Here is a 16,733-nt window from a genome sequence, read left to right on the forward strand (position 1 = left end):
TTAAAATATGTTGTATCCTCCTTCAGATATACCTAGAAGGCCAGTATTCTTGTACTTCCAAGAGTTCCATGCAGGGATATTGATCTGTCCCACACTGCCAGGGCCTCAAACACACATGTTGGACACTCCAGCCCACATGTCCAAGCTTCGTCCATGCTTCCCCACAAATAGCCTCCCTTTGGCCTGAGGGTACACACCCAGCAGTGTGACCTGCCTTCAGGAGGATAGACATGGGAAGGGGCTTATGGAGGCCCTGGAGGCAGGCTCAGGGCTCTTTGGGCAAGGCATTCCAGGGTCCTAGGTACCTGAAGTGTGGCCTAGAAAGTGGCCTGTATGCTGGATGGGAATATCTCTTTGGCTCCATGGCTTCTCCCTTGGAGGGGAGACGTACAGCCACAGGAAGACTAGTATGGATCCTCTAAAGTGCACGACTCAGGGCAGGGCCCCTCCTGCGCAGACCCAAGGTCAGTACTGCCAACAGTAGAGGGGTAGAAGCCACCATTTCCCTCTGCATTTAAGGACTACAGTCCCAGATCTCTATGTGGCAGAATGCAGGATTCCTCCTCCAGTGTTCCTTCCCTCTAACAGTGACTTACTAATGTTGGCACCACCTAGCCATCCAGGAATCTCAGCTGGATATGAACTGGCTTAATCATATGGGTCTCAATGGCCAGAACTGCGTTCTCTGCTCATCTACTTACCCTACCAATAAGGCAGTAATAATCAGTTTTTTTGTTTTTCTTCTGATTTAAAGGGAGAGTCTTTATCCCTAAAGAAAAGCCTGTAGAAACTCGTAAAGAAGAAAAAGTGACCCTTGACCCAGAACTGGAAGAAGCTTTGGCCAGTGCCTCTGACACCGAACTCTATGATCTTGCAGGTTAGTCCTCAACTCTGGGAACTTTCTTGTCTGGCTCCATGACCTCCCAGAGTACAGTGGTACCCATGGCAGCAGCCTTTGAGCTTCTCTGTAGGTAGGAGAATGGCAGGTTGACATCAGACATTATATAGAGCTGTAAGTCTTGATGCAGGTGACTTAACCTCTATGAGCAAATCTTATGTTGCTCTATTTCAGCGGCAAATAATACCCATCCTGCAAAAGTCAACAGTTACTGTAAAAAATAAAGCAAACAAATATGAAGGAGTGTTGAGAACTTAAAGAACAAAGCAACAGCCCTTTTGCTTTCTAAGGAACTTTCACATTTGGCATTTTATCATCACAACATTTCTATGAAGTTCTTGTTCTTCCCATAGTCACTGTTCCATTTGATTCAGAAAATGCTAAGAGGTCTGTTAGCCTTCTAAACAATAGCAACATGATAATGATTATAATTATTATTATTTAAAATGCAGATGGAAAAAGGTTAAAGAGTACAAAAGAATGTGTAGAAAAGTAAGGCTCTTGACTTTAATTATCGAGGCCCATTCCCGTTTCTTAGATAGCCTTCAAGAAAGATTTTCTGCATATAACAGTATATTTATGCATTAGATGTTCCCCCTATATACACAGGGTTATTAGATCGCACAAGATAGAGGTGCTTTAAAAACCGGGTCCACAACTTTAGCAGGAATTTTTATTCCATTGGAAGACGTATATAATAGTCACCTCTTTCCTTCCAGGAGAACCAGTCTTATTCTAATATGTACCAACCATCTCAATTGCATTTTCATTCCTTCTGTGATAATGTCAGGAAGTTCCCATGTTTGTGAACTTAATATTGACCACTGCAGGGGTTGAAGCACTTGCGTCACCTGGTGAATAAGGTGTTTTGCACTCACTGGCCTTCTTAGCCCTGGGGTTGCTGTGGAGGGATCCTGTTATGGCTACTGCTCCTCCCAGGGGTTGCCTCAGGGTCTCTACCAGAGGGAGAGTGCCACGCTGAACTTGAATTCCCAGGAAATGGCTTCAGAAAGGAGAAAGAGAAAAACACCAATTATTTGGAAGATACTAGGTCCTGAAATTCATACAGTAAAACTGGGGAGAGAATCCAAATAGAAAACTGTCCTTCTTCATCCTTACTCAGCTTCCCTCCCTCATCCTATGTTCCCTAGGAATTCAGAAGGAAGTCTGGCTGGGGGTGGTAGCAGCATCTTCTCTAGGGTGGACCCTTCTGGAAGATCAAAGGCAGCCCCATGGGCAGATGGGCTGGCAGCCACTGAGTTTTAGATAAGAAAGTGTCGGCGTACTGCCCGTGTTATTGTGGCAGATAGAGAAAAGACAGAAAGTTCTTCAAGGGACTGGTAGTTGATCTGCAAGACAGTGCCTCTTAGACTGGCTGGGTGTCAATGTGGTCATCATCCAGAGTCTAGTTATTAGCCCTAAACTGTGGGAGCTCTGGACTGGAAATTTGATCTTGTTAGTATACATAGAAGCAGTCGGATTGAAGCAAAGTGGGGGGAACTGATCCACTAGCCCAATTCACAGATAACAGGTGAAAAAATGAGAACTTGGCAATGGGAACCAAATTACAATTAGCAGTTATTTGGTGAGCACAGGGCCAGAGCAAGAAGATGTTTGTTGTATGGTCTCAGTGTTTATCAAACGGGACACATTCTCCTGTCCCCTTGACAGAGACACAGTGACAAATTCTTATTCTTTTAACAAGAATTGGTAAAGCACTTCGAACAGTGCCTGACACATAGGAAGTCATTTAATCTTGGTAATAAAGTAGAATTATTATCCCCATCTTACAGATGACGAAACTGAGACTCAGGCATGTAACAACTTCCCAAGTCACACAGTTAATATGTGTCAGAGTCAGGATTCATGACTGCTCCCAAGTCCCCGTCTTCACCGGGTCTGTGCTGGCTCTTTGCCCTTCCTCGTACTGGACCAGCTGCCTTCCTCCTTCAATATGTAGCTTACAGTAGATGTGATGAGCATCTCAGAGGCGCTCCTCTGCCACCTGTCAACAGATTATTGTCTCTTCTGGGACCCTTCTCCAGGTGGCCAATGTCACCTGGAATTGCGTTATCAGAGGGAAATCTGTGTGGCGGTTACAAGTTCAGCCTGCCCCGCATTCATTCTCCCCAGTGTTGTTTCCCACATCCTATGCTGCCTCCTGGTGCAAGTTCTGTATAATACAGGAAGCTGAAAATCTCAGTACGCTCAGCTGACCTTTTATTGCTGATGTTGCTTTTTTTCCCCCCACCCTGGAATGCTCTAGACTGTGAAGAGACAATTATATGTGGTACTGAGAGATGAAGAGGCTGACATTGAAAGAGGCCTCTAGAAAAATATATGCAGCAATCTATATAATGTTGTATCTTAAAAATCATTAGTCTCAGTCCCACCTTCTCATTTTACAGATGAGAAAACTGAGAGGGTGAACCTACTTAACTAGGAGGTCTAGGCAGATTTTCAGTAAATTGTCGCCATAACCAGGCTATCGTTCCTCAGATCCTAAATGATTCTACATGTGGAGATGTAGAAAGATGTGACAATTACTGGTGGTCTTGAAAGGAGGGTTTTTTAATAAGTGTATTTAACACTATACATGGGAACATGGGACCACACACTGTGCAAGGAAAGAGGACTCAGGGACTTATCTTTATGACACAAAGAATTGTTCTTCAAGGAGCAAATTAGCAGTGTGGTCATCCTAATGTGCTTCTCCAAACTAATGCTCATTTGTTGATTGTCTGTTTTTAGCTGTCCTTGGAGTACATAATTTGCTCAACAATCCAAAGTTTGATGAAGAAACAGCCAACAATAAAGGTGGCAAAGGGCCTGTCAGAAGTAAGTTGATGTGGAATCTGTGGTTTTGTAAAGCTTTGCAGCCTCCAGCGTTGCTGGTAGGAGAGAGGCCTGTTGACTCTTGCAGGCTTTGCCCTCTGTTATTTCACTGGAATCATTGGACTTTAAGCAGTCAAACCAGAACAGAGCAGCTGACAGTGAGAGCTCTGGCAATGAAACTAGTACAGATCAGGGTATTTTGCCCAGAACACTTTCTTGGTAGGTCTGTTCAGTCAGAAGATAAAATTGCTGATATATGGGTCTGCATTAAATGGTATAATCCATGTTCGTGAAAAAGAAAAAAGGCTGATATAAGATTGCATAGTCGGCCGGGCGCGGTGGCTCAAGCCTGTAATCCCAGCACTTTGGGAGGCCGAGGCGGGTGGATCACGAGGTCAAGAGATCGAGACCATCCTGGTCAACATGGTGAAACCCCGTCTCTACTAATACAAAAAATTAGCTGGGCACGGTGGCGCGCGCCTGTAATCCCAGCTACTCAGGAGGCTGAGGCAGGAGAATTGCCTGAACCCAGGAGGCGGAGATTGCGGTGAGCCGAGATCGCGCCATTGCGCTCCAGCCTGGGTATCAAGAGCGAAACTCCGTCTCAAAAAAAAAAAAAAGATTGCATAGTCATCACAAAATGCAGAGTTTTATGTTCCTAAGGATGTTTTAATCAACTATGATAGCTTGAATAAGTTCCCTTCTCTATTTGAGTGTCTTTTGTCTCAATAGTAGATGCTTGTCATTAGAATTTGCATTTTCACTTCCTTCAGAGAGTGTGAAAGACATGCTGACATGGGCTTACTTGCACAGGACATTATATACTACCATCTTCTATGTCAACATTTCCTCCAGAAGTGTACAATTAATTAGACTTTTTTATTCATTCATTCATCAGTCATCCACTAAATACCTACTATGTGTCAGGAATGTTCTAGGCTTAGGTACAAAGATGAAAATGGTCCCTGCCCAAAGGAACTTACTTGTCTGGGGTAGGGAAGGAACAATAATCAGGTCATTTCAGTACAGTGTGATCCATGTGCTTTGAAAACTCATAGAAGATTACAGCTTTTCTTAGGTTAATTTTGTTTTATTCACTTTGATAGAGACTTGGGAGATGCTTTCTAATCTCAGTAGCATATAAATGAAATAATATTTATAGTGGTAATTTAGCCACACAATGAGCAATATTTCTTTTACTTTTTGAGATGGAGGCTTGCTCTGTCGCCCAGGCTGGAGTGCAATGGTGCAATCCCTTTAGCTCCTAGACTCAAGTGATCCTCCCTCTCAGCCTCCTGAGTAGCTGGGACTACAGGTGCATGCCACCACACTCAGCTAATTATTTTTATTTTTATTTTGTAGAGACAGGGTCTTGCTGTGTTGCTCAGGCTGGCCTTTCTTGCTCATCCTTTTTAGCTTCAGCATCGAAGGGTAACATTCTGACAGTATTTGCTATTACTAATCTGGTGCATAACCTTCTGGACTTTTATACGTACACAAACACACAAATATTAACTTGTCTTCAGACTGTGGTCTCTTATCAGTACCTATAGGTTTCCTTCCTTCTTTTAATGAGTAGGTAACTTTTTTAATGAATAGATAATTAAGATACTTTTTTTTTTTGAGACAGTGTCTCACTCTGTTGTCCAGGCTGGAGGGCAGTGCCTCTACCAAGGCTTACTGCAGCCTCAAACTCCTGGGAACAAGGGATCCTCCCATCTCAGTCCCCTGAGCAGCTAGGACTACAGGCATGCACCATTACACCTGGCTAATTTTTTAAATTTTTTTATAGAGACTAGGTCTCCCTATGTTGCCCAGCCTAGTCTCAAACTCCTGGCCTCAAGCAGCTCTCCTGCTTCAGCCTCCCAAAGTGCAGGGATTATAGGTGTGAGCCATCATTCCTGGCTCTTGAATAGATTCTTTTAATGAATAGACAATGAGTTGTTATGTGATAATGCTATAGTTTATTTACCCGTTTTCATATCGATGGACATTTTGTTTATCATGTTTTGCTGTCACAAGTAATATATCAGAGAACAGGGAACACCCTTGGATACATATCTTTATGTATTTGTGCTATTTTTTTTTTTTTTTTTTTTTTGAGACTGAGTTTCGCTCTTGTTACCCAGGCTGGAGTGCAATGGCGCGATCTCGGCTCACCGCAACCTCCGCCTCCTGAGTTCAGGCAATTCTCCTGCCTCAGCCTCCTGAGTAGCTGGGATTACAGGCACGCACCACCATGCCCAGCTAATTTTTTGTATTTTTAGTAGAGACGGGGTTTCACCATGTTGACCAGGATGGTCTCGATCTCTTGACCTCGTGATCCACCCGCCCAGGCCTCCCAAAGTGCTGGGATTACAGGCGTGAGCCACCGCGCCCGGCTCTTTGTGCTATTTTTAAGACTTCTAGATATAGAATTGTTGGGTTATAGAGTATGCATATCTTAAATTTTGATAGATAATGCCAAATTACTCTCCCAAAACATTTGAATCATATCACCTTCCCACTTAGAAGTGTGGAGATGCTTTTTCCTCCACCCTGTTGCCAACTCCAGATATTATCTTGTTTCACACTTGTTTGCTAATGAAATGGTATCTCATTTCTTTATTTTGGAGCTTAGTTAAACTTTTTATATTTTTTGATTAAGTGACAGATTCTTCTGAGCATATTATTGGTTCATTTTTAATCGGGTTGCCTTATTGATTTGTAGGAGCTCTGTTTATATTGAAATATTAATCCTTTGTATCTCTGTTAACTACTTTTGAGAATTCTTCTTTTTTATCCCTTTCTCTTCCCATACCTTCCTCAAAACTAAAGCTCCAGAATAGAACTCAGAGGAGGGTAGGGTATAATTAAGAGGCCAGAGGGGTATTAAAGTTTGGGAAATGAAGACTTATTATGGTGTCTGATTTGTACCTCAGATCCTGTAGTCTAGTTAGTATAGTCTGACAGATGTCCATATGGAGCAGCAATAACTGCCCATGGATATTTTGAAAGTTGGGGTTTGCTGCAGGGCCTCCTGAACTTTTGGCTCCATGCAGTGTTAGCCCCAGGGAATTCTCATTGCAGTTGAGAAACACCAGCTTTCCAAACTGTGACTCAGAGCTACACCACTCCCATGCTTGCTCAGCTGAGAATAAACTTACCGTCATTGCTATTAAAGTGTTATTGGAATCAGAGCATATGAAAGAAATGTCATTATTGGAGACATCACCACCGATTTTGATAGGAGAGACTTTGCATTTTTTACAATGAAAACTTGTGTTTTAGATGTTGTCAAAGGTGAAAAGGTCAAGCCAGTATTTGAGGAACCACCCAATCCCACAAATGTGGAAATAAGTCTGCAGCAGATGAAAGCCAATGATCCTAGCTTGCAAGAAGTCAACCTCAACAACATTAAGGTATTTCATTATGATTATCGTCAGTCACTTAATTTATTGTGAGGTCAGAAAACTTACCAGAGATGACCGATTGCTTGTTTTCACACCTGTTTGTAGTTCTCTGTTGTCACTGAGTTGGAGTCAGGGTATGCTATTCAAAAGAAGTGGGTTTTGAAAAACAGTGATTTCTATAATTATAACAATCAGCACACCTGAGTTAAACATAGTACATTAGTTATATCTATTGCTGAGTAACAGATTACTCCAAAACTTAAGAGGCTTCAAACAGCAGGCATTTATTATTTCACACACATTTTTGAGTGTCAGGAATGTGGTGTTGGCTAGCTAGATAATATGGCTCAGTGTCTCAAATGAGGTAGTAGTGAAGTTGTCATCAAGGTCTGCATTACCAGGCTTGCCTGGGGCAGGAGGATCCAATTCCAAGATGGCAGATTCATGTGGCTGTTGGGAAGATGCCTCCGTTTCTCATCATGTGACTCCCCAGAGTGGGAGATCCAAGACAGAATGATGAGAAAGCAGGAAGCCACAATACCTGTTATAACCTAGTTTCTGAAATCACATGTTGTCACTTCTACTTTATTCAATTTAACAAGTCATGCCACTCTCAAAGGGAAAGAATAGAAGAGAGAGAGAGAATGAGTGTGTGTGTGTGTGTGTGTGTGTGTGTGTGTGTGTGTGTGTTTAAACGTTACCTGAAGTCTGCTTTGTTTATTCTTACTGGACCAATTTCTAGAATTTAATAATAGTAACCAACTTTTATTGAGTACTTACTATGTGCCATGTCCTTTGCTAAGTACTTGGAATTTGTTCTCATTTAATTATTAGTGGGACTTAAAGAGTTGTTAAGGTCATAGAGCTAGCCTATAGTGCAGTCAGGACTCTTCTCCCCTTTTAACTGCACCCCATATTGTCTCCTTCCCCAGTGGTCATTACTGTGCTAAATGATCTAGAAAAGGGACTACAAAGATGAATAAGATTTATTCAGTCTTTACTCTAAAAAAACAAATTATACCAGGAGAAAAACACTAAACAGATAATTATAACACGATGTGGTAAGCCCCCAAATGTTATTGAATTGCAGAAAAGATGAATTTTAATGCTACCTAGGAGATCCAATAAACAAAGGAGATGATATTCCATCTGAGTCTGGAAAGATGAGTAGGAATTAATCAGAGAAAAGGACAAAAGGAATTTCCAGGCTAAGGGGAAAGCATATATGTAAAGGTCTGAAAAAGAGAGAGATGGTATATAAAACAATGGCAAGTATGTCAGTCTGGCTAGAATATAGAGTGAAAAAGAAAGATAGAGAATTATAATATGTGCATACTTTCTTGGTTAGGGAAAACAGAAAGACGACATAAATAATAATATATGCATACTTTCTTGGTTAGGGAAAACAGAAAGACGACATGAGGGGTACCATAGTGGTAGGTTAGATTTCCCTGTTGGACACTAAGGGGTGCTGTTGGCTCAGGACTGCTTGGTTTCTGAAGGCTGGGTAATGACCCTCATTTAGAAGGGATATCATGTATTTAGCTATCTACACATATATGGTATTTAGAGGTTGTGGGTTCTTACCTCGGCATGAGTGTGCCATAGAATGGTTTATCAACTAGCCATGTCTTCTCTGTCTTAGAACATTCCAATTCCAACCCTGAGGGAATTTGCAAAGGCTCTGGAGACCAACACACATGTGAAGAAGTTCAGCCTGGCTGCAACTCGCAGCAATGACCCTGTGGCCATTGTGAGTAAAATTCTTAGAAATATAACATGAAGTTATTTAATTCACTGGAGGCTCTATTTAATTTGTTGTATTAGCTAACAGTTTTTTAGATCTGGTAAACTTACATTCTACACAGTTAGTGAGCACAATTATAGTTATGATGCAGTAGTAAAACTTCAGAACCCAACTGTCAGACACTTTAAATTATCTAGAATTTTGTCAGCATTACAATATTCAGAGAAAGAAACAAGATAAGTTTGGCATTTAACTAAATAAACATTTAGGGTTTGTTCTGTACTTAAGACACATTTTCTAGAACTTTGGCATCTACAATCATTGGATATTATGACCCTAAAATCCTTCAGGAACTAGCATCAATAGAAATATTAAAGTAGCCAAGCGTGGTGGCTCACATCTGTAATCCCAGCACTTTGGGAGGCCAAGGCAGGCAGAACACCTAAGGTCAAGAGCTTTAGACCAGCCTGGCCAATATGGTGAAACCCTGTCTCTACTAAAAATACAAAACTTAGCTGGGCGTGGTGGCACAGGCCTATAGTCCCAGCTACTCAGGAGACTGAGGCAGAAGAATCACTTGAACCCTTGAGGCAGAGGTTGCAGTGAGCCAAGATCAAGCCACTGCACTCTAGCCTGGGTGACAGAGTGAGACTCTGTCTCCAAAAAAAAAAAAAAGAAAAAAGAAATATTAAAATATATTTTAATCTTTGAAATGGATTAATGTGTGTCTCAAATATCTTAGACAACCAAATCATGAAACATTTTGTGTTTGACACCCTGTTAACCAGAATATGAAAAAAATAGCCAGCCAGGTATGATGACCCACACCTGTGGTCTCAGCTACTCAGGAGGCTGAGGTAGGACAATTGCTTAAACTTAGGATTTTGAGGCTGCAGTGAGCTATGATTGCACCTCTGCACTCCAGTCTGGGCAACAGAACAAGACCTCAGGCAGATAGATAGATAGATAGATAGATAGATAGATAGATAGATAGAGCAAACTAAAAGTTCTATTCTTTCTATGCATTTTAGATAATTTAGCCAAATAAGGAAGTCCCTTAACCCAAGTAAATACTTATACCATTACTGTCATTATTTTTATTCTTCCTATTAATAGCTAATTAATAACTACTCCTATTAATAGCTAATATATTGAGGAATTAGTAAATGCCAACAGTGATCTTTGTGCTTTCCACACATCATCTCATCTTTTCGTCACTGGAAAACTATGCAGTATATACTAATATTAGTTCCAACTTTAACAAATGAGAAAACAGGCTCAGAGAGGTTAAGTAAGCTACCCAAGGTAATACAGCCAGTAAATGGCAGAGCCAGGATTCACTACCAAGTCTTTCTGGTTCCACAACCAGAATGCTGAACCATCAAGGTATGCTACATATACACACAATACCTAGCTGTTATTCATTTGCTAAAATATGGCACTTATCAAAAGCCTGGGCATCAGCCTGTGGTTCTGTGGCATTTAATGGGCAGCCCTTGAATCAAGTTAGAAAAATGAAAGTTGTCTTGACTTGATGGTTTGATTTAAAGTTACATGTCTTTTGGAAGATCTAAAATAGCATTTAAAACAGATGACATGAAAGTAATGACTATTTATCACGGTCCTGGCACAGAATAGATGCTTGAAAAGTACTTGTTAAATAAATGAATGATCACAACCTCTAACCTCTAGCAATACAGAATTTCCATGGTGATCACAGCAAACTTGAAATAAACACTCATGTAAAAGAGGAACCAGTCTACAAAATCAATATTTTTACCAGCAGTTATTACATATCTAAATTTGTAGATTAAAAGCAGTTTTGAATTTGAAACCTACCATTAAAATAGAAAAATAGCAGAACTAGATAATTGGTAAGGTGAAATGAGCAGTTTAAGGATTCTTATTTCAGTATGGTTTTGTAATATTTCTGTATTTTAGTAGATTTTTTTCAGTAAAGGAAAAATATTCACAGTATATTTTGTGTGTAAATGAATAAAGGGATAAACAAAGAAATCATTTGACACTTCCCATTTAATATATTATTTTCAGTAAAATTACAGGGTTGGGGTTAGTTCACAATCACTGTCAACACTACTGGTAAATAATCTAACTCTTAATCTAGACCAAATAGATAACTTACTAAGTGGATCAAATAAATTCCAAATAAAATAATCACTGATGCTGTTTTTAATGTAACAACTATGTGTTGAATGCCTATCATGTGAAAAACACTGTGCTAGGAGCTGGATTTTTTAGTAACATTTTCAGGCAAATTTGACCTTTTGCAACTTGCTTTTTAAAGAATAGTTTATTTGGTAACAAATGTTGCTAAAAGTGTGGAGAAAGGGCAACACTTGTATACTGCTGGTGAGAATGTAGAGTAGTATAGTAGTATAGCCATTATGGGAAACGGTATGGAGGTTTCTCAAAAAACTCAAATTAGAGCTACATATGATCCAGCAATCCCGCTACCGGGTATATATCCAAAAGAAAGGAAATCAGTATATTGAAGAGATACCTGCCCTCCCATGTTTACTGCAGTACTGTTGACAACAGTCAAGATATGAAATCAACCTAAGTGTTCATCAACAGATGAATGGATGAAGAAATGTGGTATATATACACACTGAAATATTATTCAGCCATAAAAAGAATGAAATCCTGTCATTTTCAGCACAGTGGGTGAGACTGGATGTCATTGTGTTAAGTGAAAGAAACCAAGCACAAAAAAATAAATATAGCATGTTCTCACTTACATGTGGAAGCTAAAAAAAATAAAAAATAAAAAACATGGATTTCATGGAGGTAAAGGGTAGAATAGTGGTTACCATAGCCTGGGAAGGGAAGGGAGTGGGAACAAAAAGAAATTGGTTAAGAGACACAAAAATTAAGGCCAGGCATGGTGGCTCACGCCTGTAATCCCAGGACTTTGGGAGGCCAAGGTGGGCGGATCATGAAGTCAGGAGTTCGAGACCAGCCTGATCAACATGGTGAAGCCCCGTCTCTACTAAAAATACAAAAATTAGCCAAAAGTGGTGGTACCCACCTGTAATCCCAGCTACTTAGGAGGCTGAGGCAGGAGTATTGCTTGAACCTGGGAGGTGGAGTATGCAGTGAGCTGAGACCACACCACTGCACTCCAGCCTGGGTGACAGAGCGAGACTCTGTCTCAAAAAAATTATATAAAAAAAAATATACATACAGTTAGAAGGAATAAGTTCTAGTATTCAATAATTTATTATACATTTCAAAATAGCTAAAAAAGAAGAATTGTAATGTTCCCAACACAAAGATAAACCTTTGCGGTGATAGCTATCCCAATTACTCCAATTTGATCACTGCACACACATTGTTTAAAGGCATCAAAATATTACATATGCCCCCAAAATATGTACAACTATTATTTATCAATAAAAAAAATCTAATTTATTTGGTATAGTCATAGTACAGTCTATAAAAAATAGAGGGACCACAGGAAGATATATATATATTCATTTATATGGATAGAGTTTTCACAATATGATTTTGCTACTGTTTTCTGAAGAGCATCACTCCTGATAGAAATTTTTCACTTGTCCTTCACTCCAACTCTAAGATGTGTCACATCACCTTCTTCCCCTTCTTAATCTCCCAATACCCCTCCTCAAGGGTAAGCGGAGAAGAGAGAGGCAGAACCAAGGAAAAAAAGTGATGATTTTAGGAAAAGTTTTCTTGGTTGTCACTGTGCCTGGGTGACTGTTTTATTGGGAGCCCTGTCAGAAAGTCTTCATTTTTAGCATTCAAACGAGGTGAAAAGGTGTCTCTGGTAGATGCCATTTGTAGACCTCAAACTTTATTCTGTTTCCATATTCTGAATTAGTATTCTGATATATTGCTAGAATCAGTGTTATTATTCTGGTATATTGCTAGAAGCCCTGTGTGATTGGCATCCGTTTAGACAGTTTAAGGCTGTTTTGCATTCAATCAGAAAACATATTTTGGGGTTGTGGTGAACGCAAGCCATTTTACAGAAAAGGCAACTGAGACTCAAAGAGGTTGAATGCTGAGCTAAGATTACGCAGCATGTGGCCAAGCCGGGATGTAAATGTTAAGTCAATTGTGATTAAGTTTAGTTTACCGTGCCCCAAGTACTTTCATATAACCACAGCTACAGCAATTGAGCGTTCAAATGGAACTTGCCCCCACTGAATGCCAATGAGGAGAAGGCCCAAATGTATTTAAAATGCTATTATTATTCACAGTGATGCCACATAAAAATCAAGAGTTTAGGACAGCACTGTCTATTAGAAATAAAATGTGAGCCACAGATGTAAGCCCCATGTATAAATTTAAAGTTTTAGCCAGGCGCGGTGGCTCATGGCTGTAGTAATCCATCCCTTTGGGAGGCTGAGGCGAGTGGATCACAAGGTCAGGAGCTCGAGACCAGCCTGACGAACATGGTGAAACCCCGTCTCTAAAAAACAAATACAAAAATTAGCTGGGCTCAGTTGTGCATGGCTATAGTCAGCTACTCAGGAGGCTGAGGCAGGAGAATCGCTTGAACTTGGGAAGCAGAGGTTGCAGTGAGCCAAGATCGCACCACTGCACTCCAGCCTGGGTGACAGAGTGAGACTCCGTCTCTAAATAAATAAATAAATAAATAAATAAATTTAAAATTTTTAGTAGCCACATTTAAAAAAATTAAATGACAAAATTAATTTTAGTAGTATATAGATGCTCTTTGACTTACAACGGAGTGTGTCCAGATAAAGCTATCATAAACTGAAAATATTTTTCTGAACATAGCCTCATCGTAAGTCAAGGAGCATGCTGAATGAGTATCACTTTCACATCATGGTAAATTCCAAAAATTGAACGTGGCACCATCATAAGTCAGGGATTTTCTGTATTGTATTTAAACCAATATATCCAAAATGTTTCAAAATGCAATTTGAAAATATAATGAACTATTTTCTATTCTTTTTTTCGTATTATATCTTTGAAATCCAGCGTGTTTTATGTTTGCAGCACGTTTTGAATCAGACTAGCCAATTAACAATGGCTCGATAGTCACATTTCTCATGGCTACCATTTGGGCAGTGCAGAACATCACATTTCCATACAATCCTATAAAGTACAGAGAGAAAACCCTTCTCTTAAAGATGTATTTCTACTCCATTTCAATGACATTTAAAACATCTAGTCTTTGTTTTACTAGTGTTATTATTCCCAGCACATGTAATATGCTCAAATATTTGCTGAACTGAAGTGAACCTGGGCCTGCAGCCCAGGGTTGTGTTTGGCTGGTTTGCCCCTGTTTTGTTCAGTGTAACAAAGTGTTTTCTCAAGTTTAAAAGAAATTGGCAAGATCCTGGCAACTCGTCAGGAGGTCCTGCAACTTTCTGTAAAGACATAATTGCTCTGACATTTTGTTATTCTAATAATGAGAGTAAACCCCAAAGCTTGGAGCATCCAAAAGGGAAGTCCTGATGCATCCCTCTCTGGTGATCAGATTAAAATGTGTAGATTTAATTTTAATTAAGGACCTAGCACTGAATAAATGCACTTTAATTTACATGGTGTGCCATAGTGTAAGTTCAAATTCTTGAGCTTTTTTTGCAGTTCAAGCAACTGCCCGACAAAGACACAAGATTATTATTCTAGTCCAGTGGTTCTCAACCTGGGGCAGTTTTGCCCTCCAGGGGACATTTGGCAGCATCCGGAAATATTTCTGGTTGTCATAATGGGGAGGAGAGCTATTAACATTTAGTGAGTCTCAGAGGCCAGAGATACTGCTAAATATTCTGCAATATACAGGACAGCCTCCCAGGACAAAGAATTCTTTGGCCCCAAGTGCCAGTCATGCCAAGGTTGAATAACACTCTTCTAGTCCAATGTTGGGACTTCTCGTCTTCCTTCTTCCTGTCTTTTCCACTGTGAAAACAATTAAAATAGTTCAGAACTGTTTTGTTCTACTCCCCAGAAGCAATCACTATTAGCAGTTTATTTTTCATTCTTCTAATTCTCGTCTTTATGACTTTAATTAAAGTTGTTACTGGCTCCTGCCTGTAATCCCAGGACTTTGGGAGGCCGAGGCAGGAGGATCACTTAAAGCCAGGAGTTCGAGACCAGCCTGGGCAACATAGAGAAATCTTGTGTCTATACCAAATAAATAAATAAATAAATAGATAATAAAAAAGGTTGTTGTAAATTCTGACTGCACATTATTCACCTGGAGCGCTCTTCAGAAATGCAGATGGCCATTCCACAGCCTCAGAGATTCTGATTTAATTCATCTAGGGTAAATTTTTTAAAGTTCCCAGGGCATTCTAATGTATGGTCAATGTGGAAAAGCATTAATATACAGAAATTTATATTTTTCATTTATCATCTTAGAAAATTTTTTATTGTCTATTATAAAAGATGAGGGCAATTCTATACTTAATTTTCCATTCCTCCTTTCTCTTCTACTTACAAATTATAGATATTGCATTATTTTCAAACATTTGAGCTTTATACATTTCATGTAATTATATTCTATGTTTGTATGTAGATTGATTCCAAAAATTACCCTATTAGCAGCATTTACAATTATATGACTATTTAAATATAAATTTCCATTGTCATGGGTCTTACAGTCTAATGACTAATGCTGGCCTGATTCTTGATTTGCGGGTAACTTATTTTTTCTTGCTAGAAATTTTTAGTACTCTCTTTCCCTTCGAAATTCTGAAATTTCACTTGTCTGTTTATTCACTTTTGAGTCTTTTTTTAGACATTCTGCTGAGTGTCTAGTGATTTCTTTCAGATAAAGATCCATAACTTGGCCAGGCGAGGTGGCTCATGTGGCTTCATTGATAGCTGTGCTCCCGACACTTTGGGAGGCTGAGGTTGGAGGGTCACAAGGTCAAGAAATCGAGACCATCCTGGCCAACATGGTGAAACCCTGTCTCTACTAAAAATACAAAAAATTAGCTGGGTGTGGTGGCGCATGCCTGTAGTCTCAGCTACTCGAGAGTCTGAGACAGGAGAATCAATTGAACCCAGGAGGCAGAGGTTGTAGTGAGCCGAGATTGTGCCACTGCAGCATCTGGAGGCTGTAGTAAGCCGAGATTGTGCCATTCCAGACTGGCGACAGAATGAGACTCTGTCTCCAAAAAAAAGAAAAAAAGAAAAAATCCATGACTTCCTTCATCTCTGGGAAATTTTCCCCCATTAATTATTTGATAATTTCTCTTCTGTTTTATTTATTAATTTTTTTTGTCCTTCTAAACTCTTCTTAGATGAAGGTTGAATCTCTGCATCTTTCATCCACATCTCTTAAGGTTTTCTGATAGTTTCTATCTTAATCTTTTTGCTCTGTGTCCTTGGAAATATCCTGTTATCTTCCAGATCACCAGCTTGGTCTTCAGCCGTACTTATTTTGTAATTCTTGATGTCTGTCATTTTATTTTATTTCAATATAGTTTTTTAAATTTTCAAAATGTTTTCTATCTCTCTCTCCCCCGCCCCCCTTTATTTCCTTTTCTGTTTCTTGTGAGGCAGGGAGGAAAATAATACATAATTAGAATGTTTACATTTGTGTCTGTTTCTTCTGTGGCATATTGTCCTGCTTGGTCAACTTGGCTTTATTCTTTCATGATGTTGGTTTTCCTAATATGTCTGGCAATGATTGGTTGCCTCTTTATCATTTTGAATGGAGAGCAAGGTTGGTTTGTATAAACCAGGATCATTTCTCCTGCAGTTGTATCTATCTGTTTTACCAACAGATCTCTCCCTTAAAAAGGAGACCCCTTTATTTTTCTCCATTTGTCACCATCTGATAAGCTATATATTTTATCTATTTAATTTATTGAATCTGCCCTCTTGCTCAAATATA

At 39.6% G+C, this 16,733-nt stretch overlaps 1 protein-coding gene across 1 annotated transcript in view; it reads left to right on the top strand.

Annotated features, from left to right (window-relative positions):
- The window catches only part of TMOD2 (tropomodulin 2), a 59,124-nt gene that overhangs the window by 22,818 nt on the left and 19,573 nt on the right, over positions 1-16,733 (top strand). The window contains exons 4-7 of the mRNA XM_012442327.2: positions 755-877; positions 3,650-3,736; positions 7,004-7,134; positions 8,771-8,878. Of these exons, the coding sequence (XP_012297750.1) occupies positions 755-877; positions 3,650-3,736; positions 7,004-7,134; positions 8,771-8,878 (449 nt within the window). The remainder of the gene's footprint in view (positions 1-754; positions 878-3,649; positions 3,737-7,003; positions 7,135-8,770; positions 8,879-16,733) is intronic.

The sequence above is a fragment of the Aotus nancymaae genome, unplaced genomic scaffold, assembly GCF_030222135.1.
Source record: "Aotus nancymaae isolate 86718 unplaced genomic scaffold, 86718_ANA_hifiasm-v0.15.2.pri h1tg000062l, whole genome shotgun sequence".
In the NCBI taxonomy this organism is placed as follows: domain Eukaryota; kingdom Metazoa; phylum Chordata; class Mammalia; order Primates; family Aotidae; genus Aotus; species Aotus nancymaae.